Source organism: Apteryx rowi, unplaced genomic scaffold (genome assembly GCF_003343035.1).
Source record: "Apteryx rowi isolate R43461 unplaced genomic scaffold, aptRow1 scaffold_1146, whole genome shotgun sequence".
In the NCBI taxonomy this organism is placed as follows: domain Eukaryota; kingdom Metazoa; phylum Chordata; class Aves; order Apterygiformes; family Apterygidae; genus Apteryx; species Apteryx rowi.
This window is the reverse complement of record NW_020447360.1, coordinates 55,479-72,163: the sequence shown is the minus strand read 5'-3', so window position 1 is coordinate 72,163 and position 16,685 is coordinate 55,479. Positions and strand designations below refer to the sequence as shown.

The window sequence follows — 16,685 nt, the reverse complement described above, 5'->3', positions numbered from 1 at the left end:
CTTTCATTCATTTATTTTATAGAAATAAAAAGAAAATTACCAGTGTGAAGGTGTACAGTTGAAGAAAATGCTCTCTATAAATTCCAGTTTGTGACAGTTCTCCAAGTACAGATTTGTCAGGCAGCTATCTCCATTTTTAAGCAGAGAATTTTTTTTAATTAAATGCTAAATATATATTTTTTAGTATACAAAAATACCTTTCAGTAAATTGGGGAAGGCATTGAGAACACCTACCCCATAAGGCCTTTTAATTAGGAGGTTTCAAAGCACTTATAAAGGAGATGAGTATTTTTTCCCTTATTTTACAGATAGGGGAACTACGGCAGTGGTAGATCAGAAATCTTCCCATTACCACATAGTTCACTGGCAGAGCAGAGGTGGAACCATGTCTCTCCACTCTTGGTCTGCTGCTTTGTACGAACAAATGTTTGAACTAGCAAGGGTGCAAAGGAATTTCCATGCAGATCGTTTCATGGTAAAAGGGAGTCAGGACACTTTAGCTGTCTTCCTGGTCCTGTTGGCCTTTATTATATTAATGTGTCTGTGCCTCAGTTTCCACATCTGAAAAATGAGAACAAGAATATTCATCCACCTTTGTAAAATGCTGTGAGACCTATTGAGAAAAGATGATCTACAATTGCTCAGGATTGTAACTGCAATACTATTTCCCAAGAGTAGCTTTAAGATTCCATTCTAAGAAACTGTTCCGCGCTTCCTCGCTAGATTAAGGGCAATGTTTACAGTTCATACTTAGAGACCGTTTCACTGAAACCTTTGTTTTCCCTGTGAGTCTAAAAGTCTGAGTGCCACATCCATTCAATACAGAATTCCACCGCCGTCATCCAAAGGTAGCACATGTTATTACAAAATCTCTATTACGGCTTGTCCAAAGAGTTTTGTAATACATGCTGTTGGATCTACCAAAGGGTGTCCCAGAAAAGATGAATATTCCTCTCTGAAGCTAGCTAACATAGAGAGACTTTTAATATCCATCATCAAGTGAATAATAAAAATGTACAAAGGACGCACATGAGTGAATACTGTGGGAAATAATAAAGTCTGTTCCATAAGACAGGTGTTGGTTTTACTAAAAATGACAGATATTCTGCTGGATCAGTATATCACTATAAAGTAACCATGGAAAAATGGAAATGGATGAGTGGCTGATCTCATTTTGATCTCTGCTATGTAATTATAGACCAATTGTCATTTATTTAGAAACATACTTGTAATAAAAGCAGAAAAGAAATAATTTATGTAATACTTCTTTCTTTTCTTTCTTCTTTTTTATTCTTCTCTCATTCGAAAGAATACACAGGCAGATTTTGAAACCCTGCAGGATCTTAAAACCTAACATACATCTCACTCATAACTTAGGCAATATAAGCACCTAACGTGTTTTTTTTTTTAAGTGACAGCTGCGGTAAAAGAACTTAGAAACTGTCCATTCTTGTTTATGGCTTTTTGATTGTTGTAGTTTGTTTTGGACTCTTAAATTTTAAGGTGCACTCTCTTCTCAACTCAAATGTGACCCAAAGCCACAAGTATCACTTATCGGGCCAAAAGACGGAATCATTTGAAATGTTCACATCAATCGAAAGGAGAATATATCTGAGGTGTAATTGTAATCTTTCTACTTGTGATGCTCAGGTGAAGGCTGAGTCCTGTCAGCTAGTTAACTCTGTTGTTGTTACTACACAACATTACATGCTCAGTTATTTTTTATTAATTGATTAAAGTGCATCAGAGAGAGGCATTTCAATGACAGAAATAGTCACAAAACTGGTAGGTATTTTCAAACTAAATTTTTAGAAACCACTTGGATTCAGGGGACCTGCACCTACTATTTCTTTCAGCTCTTCTGTTTCATTTAAATGTTTGTAGCATTGCTAAATATTGCCGGTAGTAAAAATGAAAATGAAAGAGGATGTGTGGGGACTTAAGAGGGACTTAACAAAATTGTTAAGTCATCAGTTAACACATGGTTTACGGTTGCACAGTGGGTGAGGGTCAGTGAGAAGCACTGGTCTTTTTGTCCTGCTGAAGATGTGAAAGGGATGAAGTCCTGACTGTTCATCTCCGAAGGATGCCGGCTGGGTCCGCGTGCCAGGGGAAGGCAATCTGCCTGGGCTCGGCCCCCTTGCCAAGCAGTTGCAAATAAACACAGCAGTCCCGTGTATGAAGCACAGGGTTGGTACCTGAAAATTTAGCCTGGGTAACAGAAGAGCTGAATCATCCAAACTGTGTTGAATCTAATTTAGGCATCACCATTAAATGCCAAAAATTAATTGGAATGACTCCAGGCCTAAATGCATCTGTTTCACTCAGGGAGCACAGTATTACAGTGTGGGTTTGAACTACACATAGAGGAGGAACGTAAACAGCCCTTAGTCTGAAGTGTAGTGAGTTCATGAAGAACATTAAAATGAAAGTTATGAACTGGAAAGTTCTAGAGACTGGGTTTATTTTAAGATAAACATTTCTGGAGAGGAATTTCAATAGCTCCAATTCTGATAAAGCACTACATGAGCTTTTTGACAGACGACTGAAGGGTTGCAAGTCAATTTGTTTATTCATAGTCAATTTTTCTCCTACGAGTAGCTAAATACATATCTAATATGAGCAGTACCGTAAGTTACTGTGCGTAGTGTCTATTGTCTGGTTAATACAAAGATTTTCTTATCTGAATATAAATTGGATTTGCAGACTGGTTCCCACTGACCATTGCCGATAGTAAATAATTTTAACAGAAGAGAAATATTGAGCCCCTTAATTAAGATCCTTTGATAACTGACTTTGTGGTTTTCTTTTGATTTTTCAGGATCAGTACAAATTCTGCTATGAAGTAGCTTTGGAATATTTGAATTCTGGCTGACAGCATAAAGAGCACCGACAAAGCTCCTTCTCTCACCGCCACAAACAAAGCAAGTTGTTCCATGATATCCGTGTAAATGAGATGAAGACTTCTCACTGTTATGCTTATACTGCTTTGTATAATTGGCTCTTTTTAAGAGCCCGAAAAGATGTTTATAAAACTGCTTGCACTGCCCATTTTCCACTCTAATGCCGCTGTTTGACACCCATACAAACATACACCAAACCACATGGCAGTTGTTGAACACTATATTCATACATAGCCATTGATGTGGTGAAGCAGCATAGTCCTCTGGTAAATAAGAGAGCACAATTATATTCTTATGAAGGAATTTGTACTTTTCTGTTATATTTCATTGCCTGTGATTCTCAGTTATTGTCACAGCCTAGTGTACATTTCTGTTCTGTGGAGAATGCTGTCTGGCATTTTGATAATATATGATTTTAGTTATATTTGTATTCTAACATGTGCATAATAAATGAATCATATGTAGCTTCTCTGAACTAATGGAAACACATGTACCAAATCATGTTAACTTTGTTGAGCTGTAATTTCTATCCACTTTGTACCATTTCAGAGAATCTTGATAGAAATACAATTAGAAAATGCAAAATACAGGATGCTCAGATTAATATATCCAAAGCTTTTTCATTTGTTTATATTGTAAATATTTTTTGATTTCATCAAATTATTTATTCATTAAAATGAATTTTTTTGTGAAGCACAGTGAGTGACAATCATTTTTATTAAGCCCTGGAAATGCTTACTGTATGATAATGTAAACATTTGTTTACCTTGTATGGATTCTCAACTCAATAAATACATACGTGATAAAATCTCATTTAATTTAATATCTCTTGGCATCTTGAGTGCCTTCAACTGAACCCCTTTGCAGATTAATTCTTGTAAATACTGAGCTACCTCCAAAGTGGGTTTATTGTGTGATCTAGCGTCGATCTAGCCAATAACAAAATGTCCCATGCCTACGTATAAAAAGAAGTGAATTGCATGTTTACAGATGCACATGCACAAATGGGGATTCTGCAGATTTCCCTCCGCTGTGACAGAAGGGCTGATGTTGGACTTGCAGTACCCAAACTTGTCACAGCATCCCTCTGTAGCCTTGGGCATGCCCTGTCACGCACCCTATGCCCACTGCTACAACATGAGGGTAATGTGCGTTTGTTCTTGGGAAGACTGACTTCTGTGAGGGTAAATTAATTCCTCATGTTAAGAATACTGACACTGCAATGATTGTGGGCCGCTTTAAAGTAAGTAAGCCTATTCTCTTACATGGGGTGTTACCAGTTCTGCCAGTGACAGCTTTACATGATTAAAGCTGTTCCCTGCCCTGAGAATGGTTGCACTTCACTTCCAAGGAGCGCTTGGGTGGTTCCTCTTTCCCGGGACTGGAGCTGCCTCATGCTCACGGATGCAGCGCAGGAGGTGCGGCAGCGAAGCAGCAGGCGAGGTGAATGAGCAGGCAGCAACTTGCTGCCCCCTCCGCTGGAACTGTAGATCTTCTTGCCCATCAGTATTGATGAGACATCCCAGGCAGAGCTGCTGCTTAATACCAGAGCCTCCCAAAGCTATATGGGAACCCCAATGCAAGGAAGTGGCAGACTGCACGGTATGCCAGCTCAGAAAAAGATCCTTTGAATGTGCCAGCTGTCTGAGATCCAGCCAGCATCTATATAAATGTATCAAAGTCAAAATGTTTTGAGAGCCTCTAAATCTAAGAGATCCAGCTTGGCTAGAATGACTCACAGCTTGTCAGCTACCTGTTGAAAACCACTGCAAAATTCAGATATGAAGGCAAGAGGATTGGCTTCCTTGGCAGCTGAAAAGCATCTCTTTAAAAAAAAAAAATTGCGTTAAAACATAGCTGGCAGCTACAGGCCATTGCTATAAATTGCACAGAGGTACTGAAGAACTTATGAAAAACTACCCCAGCTCTGAGAAGGATGGTCCTCAGGTCCACCCTGACAGCACCATAGCCTGTTGCAGAATATGATTTCTTTGGAGAAGGAAGGCCCTAATGTTGCAAAAACAAATCAAAACCTCCAACATCATCAAAAACAGCTTGACAGACCAAGTATGCCATGCTTCTTTGTAATAATTGTTGGATGTTAAAAATTCAGTTCCCAGCATCTATTCTTTGAAATATGGGTGTGTGTGCTCAGTTTCTCCTGATGGATTCAAGTAGTGTAAGATGGCTAAGTGCACTGAAGGAATGGTAGGACAGAAGATGATATAGGCCAAGTAATCCCAAAAGTGAATGTGATTTATTGAAATGCAGCAAGAATCATGGCAATCTCTCTTAAGGACAGAGACCTGCAGTGTCTGCTAGACGCTATTTCAGATATTGTGCTTTTCAAGACATACTTTGCACTGGTAGGATTTAGGGGGAATGGAAGGTGAAAGGGGACAGGGGAAGAGAGAGTTCAATGTTTACTGTTGATATGACTAATGTTTTTTGTTCTTTTTACATAGACATAGTCAACCCCATATAACAGAGCCTGTGTAATGTTTTGCCAAAAGCCATTCTGTGAACTATGATGTCTTAAAAATGGAGCTAGCCAAAGAAAGCAGAGGAAGCTACTCTGTTTCCTCCTTCCCATACTACAACTATCCATTTATAAAAATGATAGAGAAATCCGGGGTTCGGTAAAATAATATCTTGGCAAGGAGAAAGATGAGGATTTCAAGAGTCAAGAACAGACAAAAAGTAGGGAATCAGAAAGGAGCAGAAAGAAGAGGTGCAGAGGGAGGGCAGGCACTCCAAGAGCAACTCCTGGAGAGGGGGAGTGTGCAGGAGACAACAAGAAGAAAACAGCTGTGACAGCCATTTTAAGTATTCATAAACCAACTTCCCTTTTCTAGAAGGGAAAGTTATACAATTACAAGTCCAGTACAGTTTCAGAATTTACAGACACATCAATCCTAGTTTGGGAGTAATAGAGGAAGGGATGTTTTCTTCAATCCCCAGTATATGAAAGGTGCATAAATGAATAAAAAGCCACTTTAAATGGTTAGCCATATATATTGCCCAATTCATCTTCTTTCTGTGACTTGAGGTGGATGATTTTTGCTAAGCTCTTCTGAAAGAGTGGCAATGGTGACAGTGAGAGAGGTTATCACATACAGATATCTGTCTCTCTGGCAGTAACTTTTCTTTAACAGCAATGTTTTTGACAGCTTCCTGGGGTTCTTTATCAGCAAAATGAGTGTATCACTGGCAGTGCAGCTTCACAGAGTACTAACCCAAAGCTTAAGGACTACACATAGTAAGATTAAAAAGATAAGCACAGAAAATGCAATTTATATTAAAATACCAGACCCTCCCACCAAGCTGAACACAGCATGGCTCAAAACACCACAAAGACTTGATCTTATCTGAAGGTGCCGGGCAGCATCCGTGCACCTTCCTTTTCATTTTCTCCTTGTGCTGATTAGGGCTCATCTTTACTGTAACTGTAACGATTGCTTCTTTTTTCACTGTATGTGAGTATTCCCCCAGATCTAACAAATTACCATATATGTCCATTCTCAATCAACACTGGTCCTTTAATACAGTACAGTAAGAGAGAAATAGATTTTTTCTTCTTTAAGGAGTAGCAATAAGGATAAGTTGAGACTTCTAGAAGTAGCTATTCCAGTCAGCTTCCTTTGGTGAGTCCAGAGAGGCAGTAAGGGTAGTAGCAAACCTAAAGCCCCTCGGCATTAGTCACTCCAAAATGTTCACACCAGTATGAGCTGCTGACATTTAATTACAAGGTAAGGTTGAGTCTCCTTTCGCTTGTGGTTGTTTTGAATTTTTTCCTGCATCAAGAATGACTAAATGAAAGAAAGAATGAAAGATTTCAGCTCTTATTTGTAAGTTGACTTGAGGTTTAACAGCCACATTAGTTTTCTGATTCAAATGTGATTTCACAGCTCTGCCGCTCAGTGTAACTTCACCAAGCAGTTGTATATTTGCCTTCAGAAACTGAGAGGTATGTAGGCAGATCGCTATAACAGAATGATTCTGTCACTGCATTTTCTTTTGTTCACACAATTTTCTCTTTATTGTTGTTTTCACAGTTATTTTATCAACTTGGAGCCTTGTTGAACATAAAGCTTTACACTTTTTTTAATGTTTACCAGTACTAATTCAAGGGGATCTGACTGGCGCTTCCAAGAAATAAATTCTCAAAGAGAGATAGCTAAGAATCACTTAGAGGAGTCAAATGTGAGGGGAGAAAGAAAACAGCACTTAAGGAAAAGCCAAACTGGGCCTGATTCTGCCACCATTACTGGAGTGACACTACTGAATAAAACTGTTCCTCACTCCAGTGCAACCCATGTCTGACTTTCATTGCTCAGCTTTATTAAAAGAAAAATTAAACTTGGAAGAAAAGAAAAATGTACAGCTTAGTTCTTTTATTTTGATGCTAATTAAGAAAGCCAATGGCCCTTGTCATTTATTGGACGGGGTACCAGTGACAAGAATTTAAAAGTCATCAGACCATGTGAAAAATAATGCAGTTTCTATCGGCATTTATTTACTCTTGGTTGTTTTTCATAGCCTAGATCTTGTCTAGCTGGTGAAATTAGCCCACTGTAAGCTCATGTGTGAATTAGCACTGCCTCAGTCATTCACACACTCTCTGTGGGGGCCTGTACATATGGTGCTATAGGAGGCGGCTTGCTCTGCCTGCCCTGACCGCACACTGCCTGCCCGCTGCGACCAGCCCTGCCGCTGCCACTGGCACTCGCCTTTCGTGCCCAGGCAGCTTCAACCAAAGGGACCTTCTGAAAGCCAACCATGTCAATCCACCACAAACGTCAATAAACACCAGCAGCAAAAAGTCTTCCTCACTCCTGCTGGATATTTCCAAGCAGACTTCTCTGGGGAAGGCTGGAAAGCTAGCTTCCGCACTCGTGATTTCCCCAGACTTGCCTGGTCTCCTGCTCTAAGCCTGAAACCTGGTCATCTGCTCTAAGCCCTAAGTGGGTGCCACCTCCAGCCACTCGGTGCTTCTCTCCTGCTCCTTACTCCTCCTCAGGGCAGGGCTGTCGCTTCTGCTGGCCCAGCCGCAGCCAGCTGGTGCAGCACAGGAGAGGTGCTCTGGTACTCTGCTCTCAAGTCTCGATCTTCTAGCTGAGCACGGCACCCTAAGGGAAGACCCATTGCCTACTGGGGCCACAGTCCTACCTCTCATCCCAGGTTCATGTACATCCTGTGCTGTGAGCCTCCGTTCCCAGTCCCTTCACCATATTGACACGAAGTTCTTTCTGGGTAACATGCATTTAGATAGGTAAAAAGGAGATGTGAGGCTGGAGGAGGTTGCGGAGGTCTTTAAATACATCGCCATGTTTTGGGTTTTTTAAGATTGTCTGTAGCACTCAATGCACAAAAGCATAGAGAAGATGGGCTTGGATAATGATGAGTGAGAGAGGTGTTTACTGTAGCCTGTCTAAGGGAGTGTGTCAGGGGAGATTAATATCTCATGTTCACTGACAGTCTTTCCAAGCAATAGTATTTTTACTCCTGAAGCTTTTCTATTGTATTTTCAGTAGCAGCTAGAAGACTTTTAATCATACCTCTACAGTCCTGATATTTCTAATAATCAGTTTTTTTGTGAAGTTGTGCTCAGAGGCCACGATTAAAGCATAACTCCCTTTTTCACTACGTACATTAATACTATTGCCAGGCCAGAGCAGATGCTATCAAAACTCCTAGTCCTACAAATGCTTACATTAATGTGTTCTTGTCTAGTCCCACTTGTGCACAAAAATCAGTCTGACGGTCACATACATTTTGCATCTGACCTCGTCAATCTTTGTACATGCCATGACATGATGACATAGAAGCGTTTGTAGAAAAGGTCTACAGCCATCAGTCAACAGTGTGCTTAAACAAACAGTTTTAAATATGAGCTTACTTGTTCTAAAATGAATAGGATTGCTTAGGTGCTTAAAATTAAGCATGATTTTAGCATGTGATTAAAATGAACCTAAATAGACACCGAAGTCAAAAGGCCAGACTGAGAGTATCACAGCTTTCATTTTTAACTAGAACTGAAGGCAAACCGACCCATTCACTAAGAATGAGAAAGGCATGGAATTGAATTTTATGATGTGGCAGAAAATTTGGGGCAGATACTTGGCCTTCTCTGTATCTATACAGTATTCAGTACAGTTTAAGTGCTGTCTATAACCAACAGTTACCACAACAAAAAGCTCTGCTGGTATTTTTTCTATGCCATGTATGAATGTTGCAGATGCACAAGAGCCCTGAGATCTTCCAGACCAATATGACTTCAGAAGTTGTACTGGGAGGCGGCATTTGACCCTTATGAGTTGTTCCCTCAGAAACCATCAACTTCAGATAACTCAGAAGGCAGACCACCATGATGGATCACGTACTTAGTACTCATATTACACACTGCATTAGTAATTACAGCCTCCAAAGAGACACTGGGATGTATCCAGTCTCAAGTCACTCTCTTTACTTGTAACCTTTAGAGGTTGAGTTCAACTTATAGAGGACTAATCTGCTGTTGTGTCCCCTGGAAATTCTGATTTATATGGTATGTAACAATCAACCTGTAATATAAAGCCTACTGGGGATAAAACTTCTTGAGAGTGAAATATAGTTACTGCCTTGCCACAGGAGAAGTGGGATGAAATTTGATGTCAGTCCTTGAAGACTTCATTATCTGCTAGACTCTGCTCTTTATTCTGTGTAGTTCAGCGTGAACATCTGTGAAACTCATATATCCAGACTTAAGGAGAGTGACCTTTGTTGTCCATATACAGGAATTTCATCAGAATTATAAATCACACAAAACAAAATGTAGCCTTGTTGTAATATCATACAGTCCAATGATAATTAGAGGAGGGGAAGAGGAACATCATAAGTTTAGCCACATTGGTAGATCACAGCCTTATATTTTGAACTCTACTGGACTATTCAAATTAAGAACAGAGAAAAAAAAGGATATGTGGCAAGGGTTTTTTTTAATAATTATATAGATGAGAAACAAGTGTTGTTCCCCTCATGAACTGCTGAGTTCAGAGGACTCAGTGGCCTCTTTTTAACAGTGAAATGTTGGCCTTAATGTCAGCTTTAACGTTCTTCAGTCCTTCTCTTCTCCGTAAGTGGAAGCATAAGATACTAAATATATTTATCCAAAGAATTCTGAGGCAATTCCTTTTATTATGCAAGTTCACAGTGACCTCATGGCAATAAAAATAGTTTTACTTAATATTAGAAAGTCTGTTCCCTGGGCCTTGTCCACCCTGGCTTTTCCTTTCTATACAATAGATTCAAAAGCCCCCTTCTGTTTTCTTGCAGAATTTAAAAGAATAATTTTCTTTTCATTTTGAATGTTTACATTCCCCATCCAAAAACAATCAGCTTTTGAGCAAATCCTCAGAGGCAGCACAACTAAAAAACATCTGCCAATGGCTTACAACTCTTTTGCTTCATTAGATTCAATTTGTGCATACATTGGCCTTCTCCTGGTGAAATACGAGCAGAACACAAGCGAACCCCCAAACTAGATAATCTTCACATCCCAGTATTTACAGCCTCCCTGTACCACTCAGACTCTGTCTACAACTAGCAAGAAAAGAGTACATGCACAAATCTTATCTCTTTCAATAATAATAAATGAGCAAACTGCTATCATTTTGCCTGCTGTCTTCTTTGGGCTGCCTAATGGGGAGCTGTGCCCTAGTTTGACAGGCAAAAAGATCAGTAAGTGAGTGCTGTTGTAATTGTTTTGAATAAAAGCTTTTGAGATATTAAACTGTACTTTGTTTCTTTCTGATGACGCAATTTGACTGGTCAAATTGTGCTTCCCTTTCTTTCTATTTGTATTTGTTCCTTTCTCACTATTGCCTATTTACTCTCTTGCCAAATTACTCTGACTCGTATTCTGAATCCCTGAACAGACTTCAAGGATCAGCTTGTGGTCATCCAGCGCCTGTTTTGACAGACAGCTTTTCCAAGTGTTTGCTCTCCAGCTAAGACTCTCATTCATGCTGACAGCATTGCTCTTCTTTCTGCTATCCTATCACATCAGTCAGCCATACAGCCTGGGGCACAGCTTCATCTGGTAGAAGTGGACAGAGTTTTATTGGCTTGGACAGTGTTTACCTTTGGTGTTTTTAAATAGAGCTTTCTCCCTCCTCCCAAAACCTCTACTGCAAATGCTCTCTGTCAACACTCATACCTGCTGCGTGAGATTTCTATTTAGCCGAGACTCTTATGAATAATTAGACACTCTCTTCCAATTGGTACTGCTAGAACAATTGTAAATTAATTTGTTACACTTCATCTGGACTACTGAGATATAATTTGGTCAAGCCTTGCACATAAAGCTACTAAACACTCTTGGTAGCCAAGCAATCAGAACAATATTGCAATGTAATTTTCCATAATCAGACATGTCAAATGTACCGAGGTTATGCTGGTAATGCCTTCTCGAGGCAGTTAGGCAAGAGCAGCATCTTCCCATTACAACTGATAAATGGCTACATGAATTGGCACCAGATTATTCAAGCAGACAAATTAACTTCAAATATTAATACATCCAGCAGCCAGTCAGATAAATGGCTTGTTCTACAAGTGCCAGAGTGGTCATAGGGGTGGAGGTGGTTGCTTCTGTTTTCAAGAGTCCTAACCTGCAGAGCAATGCTCAGCCAGGCCAGCAAGCCCATCGATCAGCCAACGAAGTTGGCAGCAGTTAAATGGATCGTCATTTCTGCCTGGAAAAGAATAGAAAAAGACTTGACCAACCTGGCCAGTGTCTACTAGGACTGTCAGAGAGCTATACAGATATTTCAACTGAAACACACATGCCAAGGCTCTGACTCAGTCACTTGAATCATAAGCACCTCTCCAAGGAGCCTGCTGGAAGTCCACCTTCCCCAAGAATGTTTTCTTGCAGTCCTTGGAGAGAAGGCAGCAGACATGGCCACAGCATGAGGTGTCTTCATAGGGGTCTGTCTCCCTCCACAGATGTACAAGGTGTAATAAGGGCCACCATCACCTCTCCTCTTCTCTTACACATTTTACACACAAATTCTCTCAGGAAGGATGAACTGAAGCCTGCTGGATAGGTTCACTATCTCGTAATGTAACTTTAATAATTGTGGAAATGGAATAATTAAGTTACTATATATAAAAAATTATTTTTATATGTATACACACATATATAAAAGTATACGTAGAGTTTAAATTAAATTTGAAATATTCTTACCAGTTAATGAGCATGAAAATCCCTGGATAACTTCAACTTGTTTCAGCTTTCGAACTTTTGCCCATTTATGTATTATTTTGAACAGAGGTGTTTTCTCAAAACTGCCAGTAACTGAGTTGAATATGGAACTGGAAACAAATCTATCAGTGTAGCATATCACAAGATCAAATGAACTAAAAGGAAGAATGACATTACTACACCTGACATGATACTGACTGCATAAAGTAATTATTGTGCTCTTTGTACTCATTTAATTGTCTGGTTGTAGAGCTTCAAAAAACACTTCTAGTAAGAGAGTATTTGAAGAAAGCCTTTGGGGGTGAAAACAGAAGCCAAGTTGACTGTTGCAACACAGTCAAGATAAGATTACAAATATAAATTCTGTGTTCAACCGGCRGAAAATGCATTTATAATTTTATCATTGTACTCAAGGCTTCCTTACAATTTATATCTTGGTGGAGTATAAATACATTTTATATACAACATATGGCACTGAATTTAGCCAATCAGGAGGCATCATTTGTGCTCTGAGCGCTAAAGCAATTTCATAAATTATGCAATACATTTTGTCAGTAAATGTATATATGGGAAAGTCATTAACATCACAAATCATACCTATTGCTGTATATGTTAGCATATTTTTATTATAACTAACAGGTGTGAAGCTCTGAATACATTTCCCATGGTGATGAAGTATGTGCATTCCCCTTATTTTCTATTTGATTCAGCTTCCAGAAGACATTTAATGGTTCTTACTTACTGGGAAGGGTTTGTTTCACCATAGGATTTGGAATTAATTGTGCTGTTCTGCTGAACAGACCCACAAAATCAATTCAAGTGGATGGTGTTGCCCTCAATGAAGTCTGTGTGCATGTGTCTCCTTTTCTGTCTTTTGGAGTCATCATTTTGCAGTTTCATCTACCTTCCAACGACTAGACCAGCTAGACCAGTATTTTTATATTGCCACCCACATCCGAAGGAAAGCTGAAACAAGCCATTGCTCCTCAACCCACCAGATGCATTCACATTGCTGAGAGTTACAGCCCAGCTGCTTACCAAGCCCATACTAACTTGGGGCATTTGGGGTGCACTGCTGGCAGTTCAACGGGCACGTGCAGCAGCTCAGCAGTGCCAGCCTGCCCAAGACATGAGTGCACTTACAGATTGTCACTCTCCCATGCCCAGTGTTACACTGAATACCTGCGACTCCTCTGTGGTATCTTTCTGTCTCTAAGTCCACTTTCTCCCTAATTTTAGTCCTGCATTTTTCACACCTGGGGTTGGAAAACCATGATTCCTCTCTCAGATGTGGTACACTCACCTACTGCCCCTGAGCCCTAGGCCTATGTTTGGAGGCTGACAATTCCTTAATTTAGGAGGTGTGAACAGCAATTGTTACTTTAAATAAAGTAATTTTTTAACCCTAACAGCAGGGATGTAGTATAGAAGATTTTTTTTAATAATAAATGGTTAATGTGCACATTTTACTTGATTAAGAGTTCATCTTCCCTAAGAAGAGACCCCAGCAAGTTAAAATTTTTGTGACGTGTCCTGATTGAGATCTGAAGTTTTAGTGGCTGAATGCACTATGTGAAGGCACTATGTGCCTGAATGCACTCCACAAGTTCCTGAACACACTCGAGTGCCTGCATCTTTAGATCTCTGTGGCTCCTCGGCTCACTCCCTCCTGACAACCCTAAGTTAGTGCTGGGAGAAAGCTGTCCAGCCAGGACACAGAGAGGCAAGCCAGTGCAAACAGCAACTGGCAGATAGCTCCAGCCTGGCTCACGCTTGGACTATTAGGAACTGTAGCCTTTTTAGGATACCTCTCCAGACAGTTGTGGTTGTCAGTATCATAGGGCATGCATTGCCTCAGCCGGCGCTAGAATGTAAATGCAGCTATAGCATACACACGACTTTGCACGCTGCTCCACAGGCACCTTATCAGAGCCCCAGGGCCACAGCGCTGGCAGTCCCCTGTTGCAATAGTGGTGTGATAAAGCGGGCAGTAAAAAGGTCAAGAGAGGCTGCAGCTGCTCTGAAGACTCTTAGTAATTCATGGGTGGAGGCTCGCAGCAGCCAGGTCAGCACACGCAAACCCTCCCTCTACCTCCCGCCCCCCAGCTGCGCTCATGGCTGCTCACAAAGCAGGCAGGCGAGAGGCAACGCTGCGCCGCGCCACCCTGCAGCGGTGTTTTCCTTGGTGCACTGGTTTTTCCTTTGTGGGGTTCATGCCATGCACTACTGTTCTTCCTGGCTCCTTCGCAACCTATTTTTCCAGCAGCTACGCAGCTGTTTAACAGAAAGAAGGGAGTAGCATCCAAATTAAACTGTGTCTCTCTGCAAAGTACCACAAATTACCCTCGTATACTGCTTGCTTACACCAGACTTTGCAGTGCTACCCTTTTGGGGTTAAGTTCTTTAAATGCAGTTCTTATACCCTAAGTACATCTGCATATATCTATAGCTGTATCAATATGTATTTTTTGCTATGGAAAAGGGCGACTGCATACAGCTAGTTTACCTCACTGGTATTGCTTGCTGCCTAGACAACTCTTCACAGGTTTGCTCAAAAATGTGACTTCAAGTATTTCTTTAATAGGAAGTTAGTTTTTTCACTAAAGTATTTTCACATTACATCCCCCCCCCCCCGCCCCCGGCCCCCAGTCCGTTCTAGTCCACAAAAAAGTTTTTATTTCCCATTTGAAAGAGAGTCACCACCGCACCACCACCACCGCAACTCTCCAAGCACTGAAAAGTGCTGAGTTTGGTCTTACAACAAAAGCAGTGGGAAAATCCCACTGAAATTTTTCACAGCAAAAAAATGGCAGGCACCCCATTTTGGTCCGAAATGACTACACTTGAGACAATCTCACATTTCTGATTTAGTTTATGGACAGCTCATACTAAGCACCAACACAACCTTGCCCCTGTATGTAAAACCCAGAGTCACCAATATTTTTCCCACAGATATGCACTGTGTTAAAGAGTTTTAGTGAGATATCAATCTTCAAAGCCCAGTCTTTATCAGTGAAACACATTCGTAGTAATAGCCTCTTGTCTGATTCCTTATCTCACAGGTTAAGTAGCTTTGAGCCTTGAGTCAAAGGCGAGGAGGGAGGTCAAAACTGCCCAACTTCATAAGGACACTCTGCCTCCCTCTGTTGCAACGTATTTGTAGTTGGTGCTAACATACTCAGCCGGAACCGCATCATTAATATGAGCATTGTGCTCCCATTTTTAAGAACTTTTCAGAGTATCTGATGGCAGCAAAGCACCTCACTCATTAGTGCTCCCCCATGCCCTGAGGTGCCTGCACTGCAGCGGGCTCCATTTTGTGTTACGGACTCAAACAGCAGGATGCTGTCATCTACTCAGCCACTGCAGTGGGTCTGTGGTGGAAAATACAGCATTGACATAAAAGTGTCCGGGGATTAATGGCTTCACTAATGATCCATCCATCCATCCAACCAGTGAGCTTCTCGTGGTGTTGGCAGTGACTGCCCAGTGCCAGCTGTGCCCTTCTCCTGCGCTGCAGGCCAAGGGGGCACAGCCCCTCTCTCATGCTGGAAACACCACTTCTGCCTCTCTGAAGGATGGCTCTGAACGAGAAATGGCATAAGCCAGAAATTTTGGCAAATTAAAAAGCTTAATTTATGATGCTGCATAATTCTAGCTGCTTAGCAGGTGCAACATTACTCGCTTATCTGAAAACCAGAAGAGGTAAATCAGAGGAAATTGTGCTTTATTGAGGGTAGGTGGGGGGTTTAATCAGAAAGGGCCCGTTGGCTCCTTCCAAACCCAGGTGTCTTCACACAACGGCCAGGGCCACTAGCAGCGAGCTCCCACCCCCCCGTGGCTCACGGCTGCCCACAAAGTCTGTTTGCCATGTTGGTTTTGGCACCAGCTCACAGGTATTTAACAAGCCAGCTTTCCTTGAGAAAGGCTCAGCTCCTGCAGCCTTCGCCCCCAGCACAAGAGCCAATCGCTAATTCGCAGCAAGAACTGGCACAGTTCCTCGGCTTGGTCAGGATCCTACGAATAGCTGCCGAGTGAAGCGATTCTGGAGAAAGAAAGAGAATAGCAGTCTGGAGCCATTCCCTCCCAGTGTCATAGCAAAGTTCATCAGCCAAGAGATTTCTTTTGTATCCAAAAAGAATAACATTAATCTCTGTAACAGCAGAAAATTGGTCTGTGTGGCAAGGTTTTACTCTCACTCACAGTTGCAACTTGCCCAAAAATCTAAAAACACCTGAAAAAATGAGTCGCAAAAGGTCCAAGACTTTCAGAATATAAATTGCTAAAGCACTTATAAAGGAATAAAAGGCGCTTTCCAGATCTACAAATGGTTATAGCCAACCAAATTGCAGATTAAATATTAATATCATGGGGGASGGAGGGAAATAAGAGCTTATAGTAAGTGAGAAGAAGCTGATGTTGGCACTCAGTGTAAGGCATCAAGGGCTCAGGGGTCTGTCCTGGGCTTTGCCACAGACCCACACTGGTCCTTAATTTGGTTGTTTCACCTCACATTTCTCCAGGTGTAAGATGCAAAG

General features: G+C 41.1%; 1 protein-coding gene across 1 annotated transcript in view; it reads left to right on the top strand.

The window, feature by feature from the left end:
- The window catches only part of LOC112972607 (receptor-type tyrosine-protein phosphatase mu), a gene marked incomplete at its 5' end in the record, with an annotated part of 60,437 nt that extends 57,562 nt beyond the window's left edge, over nucleotides 1-2,875 (top strand). The window contains one exon of the mRNA XM_026079334.1: nucleotides 2,822-2,875. Coding sequence (XP_025935119.1) covers nucleotides 2,822-2,875 — 54 coding nt within the window. The remainder of the gene's footprint in view (nucleotides 1-2,821) is intronic.
- Between the last annotated feature and the right edge of the window lie 13,810 nt (nucleotides 2,876-16,685).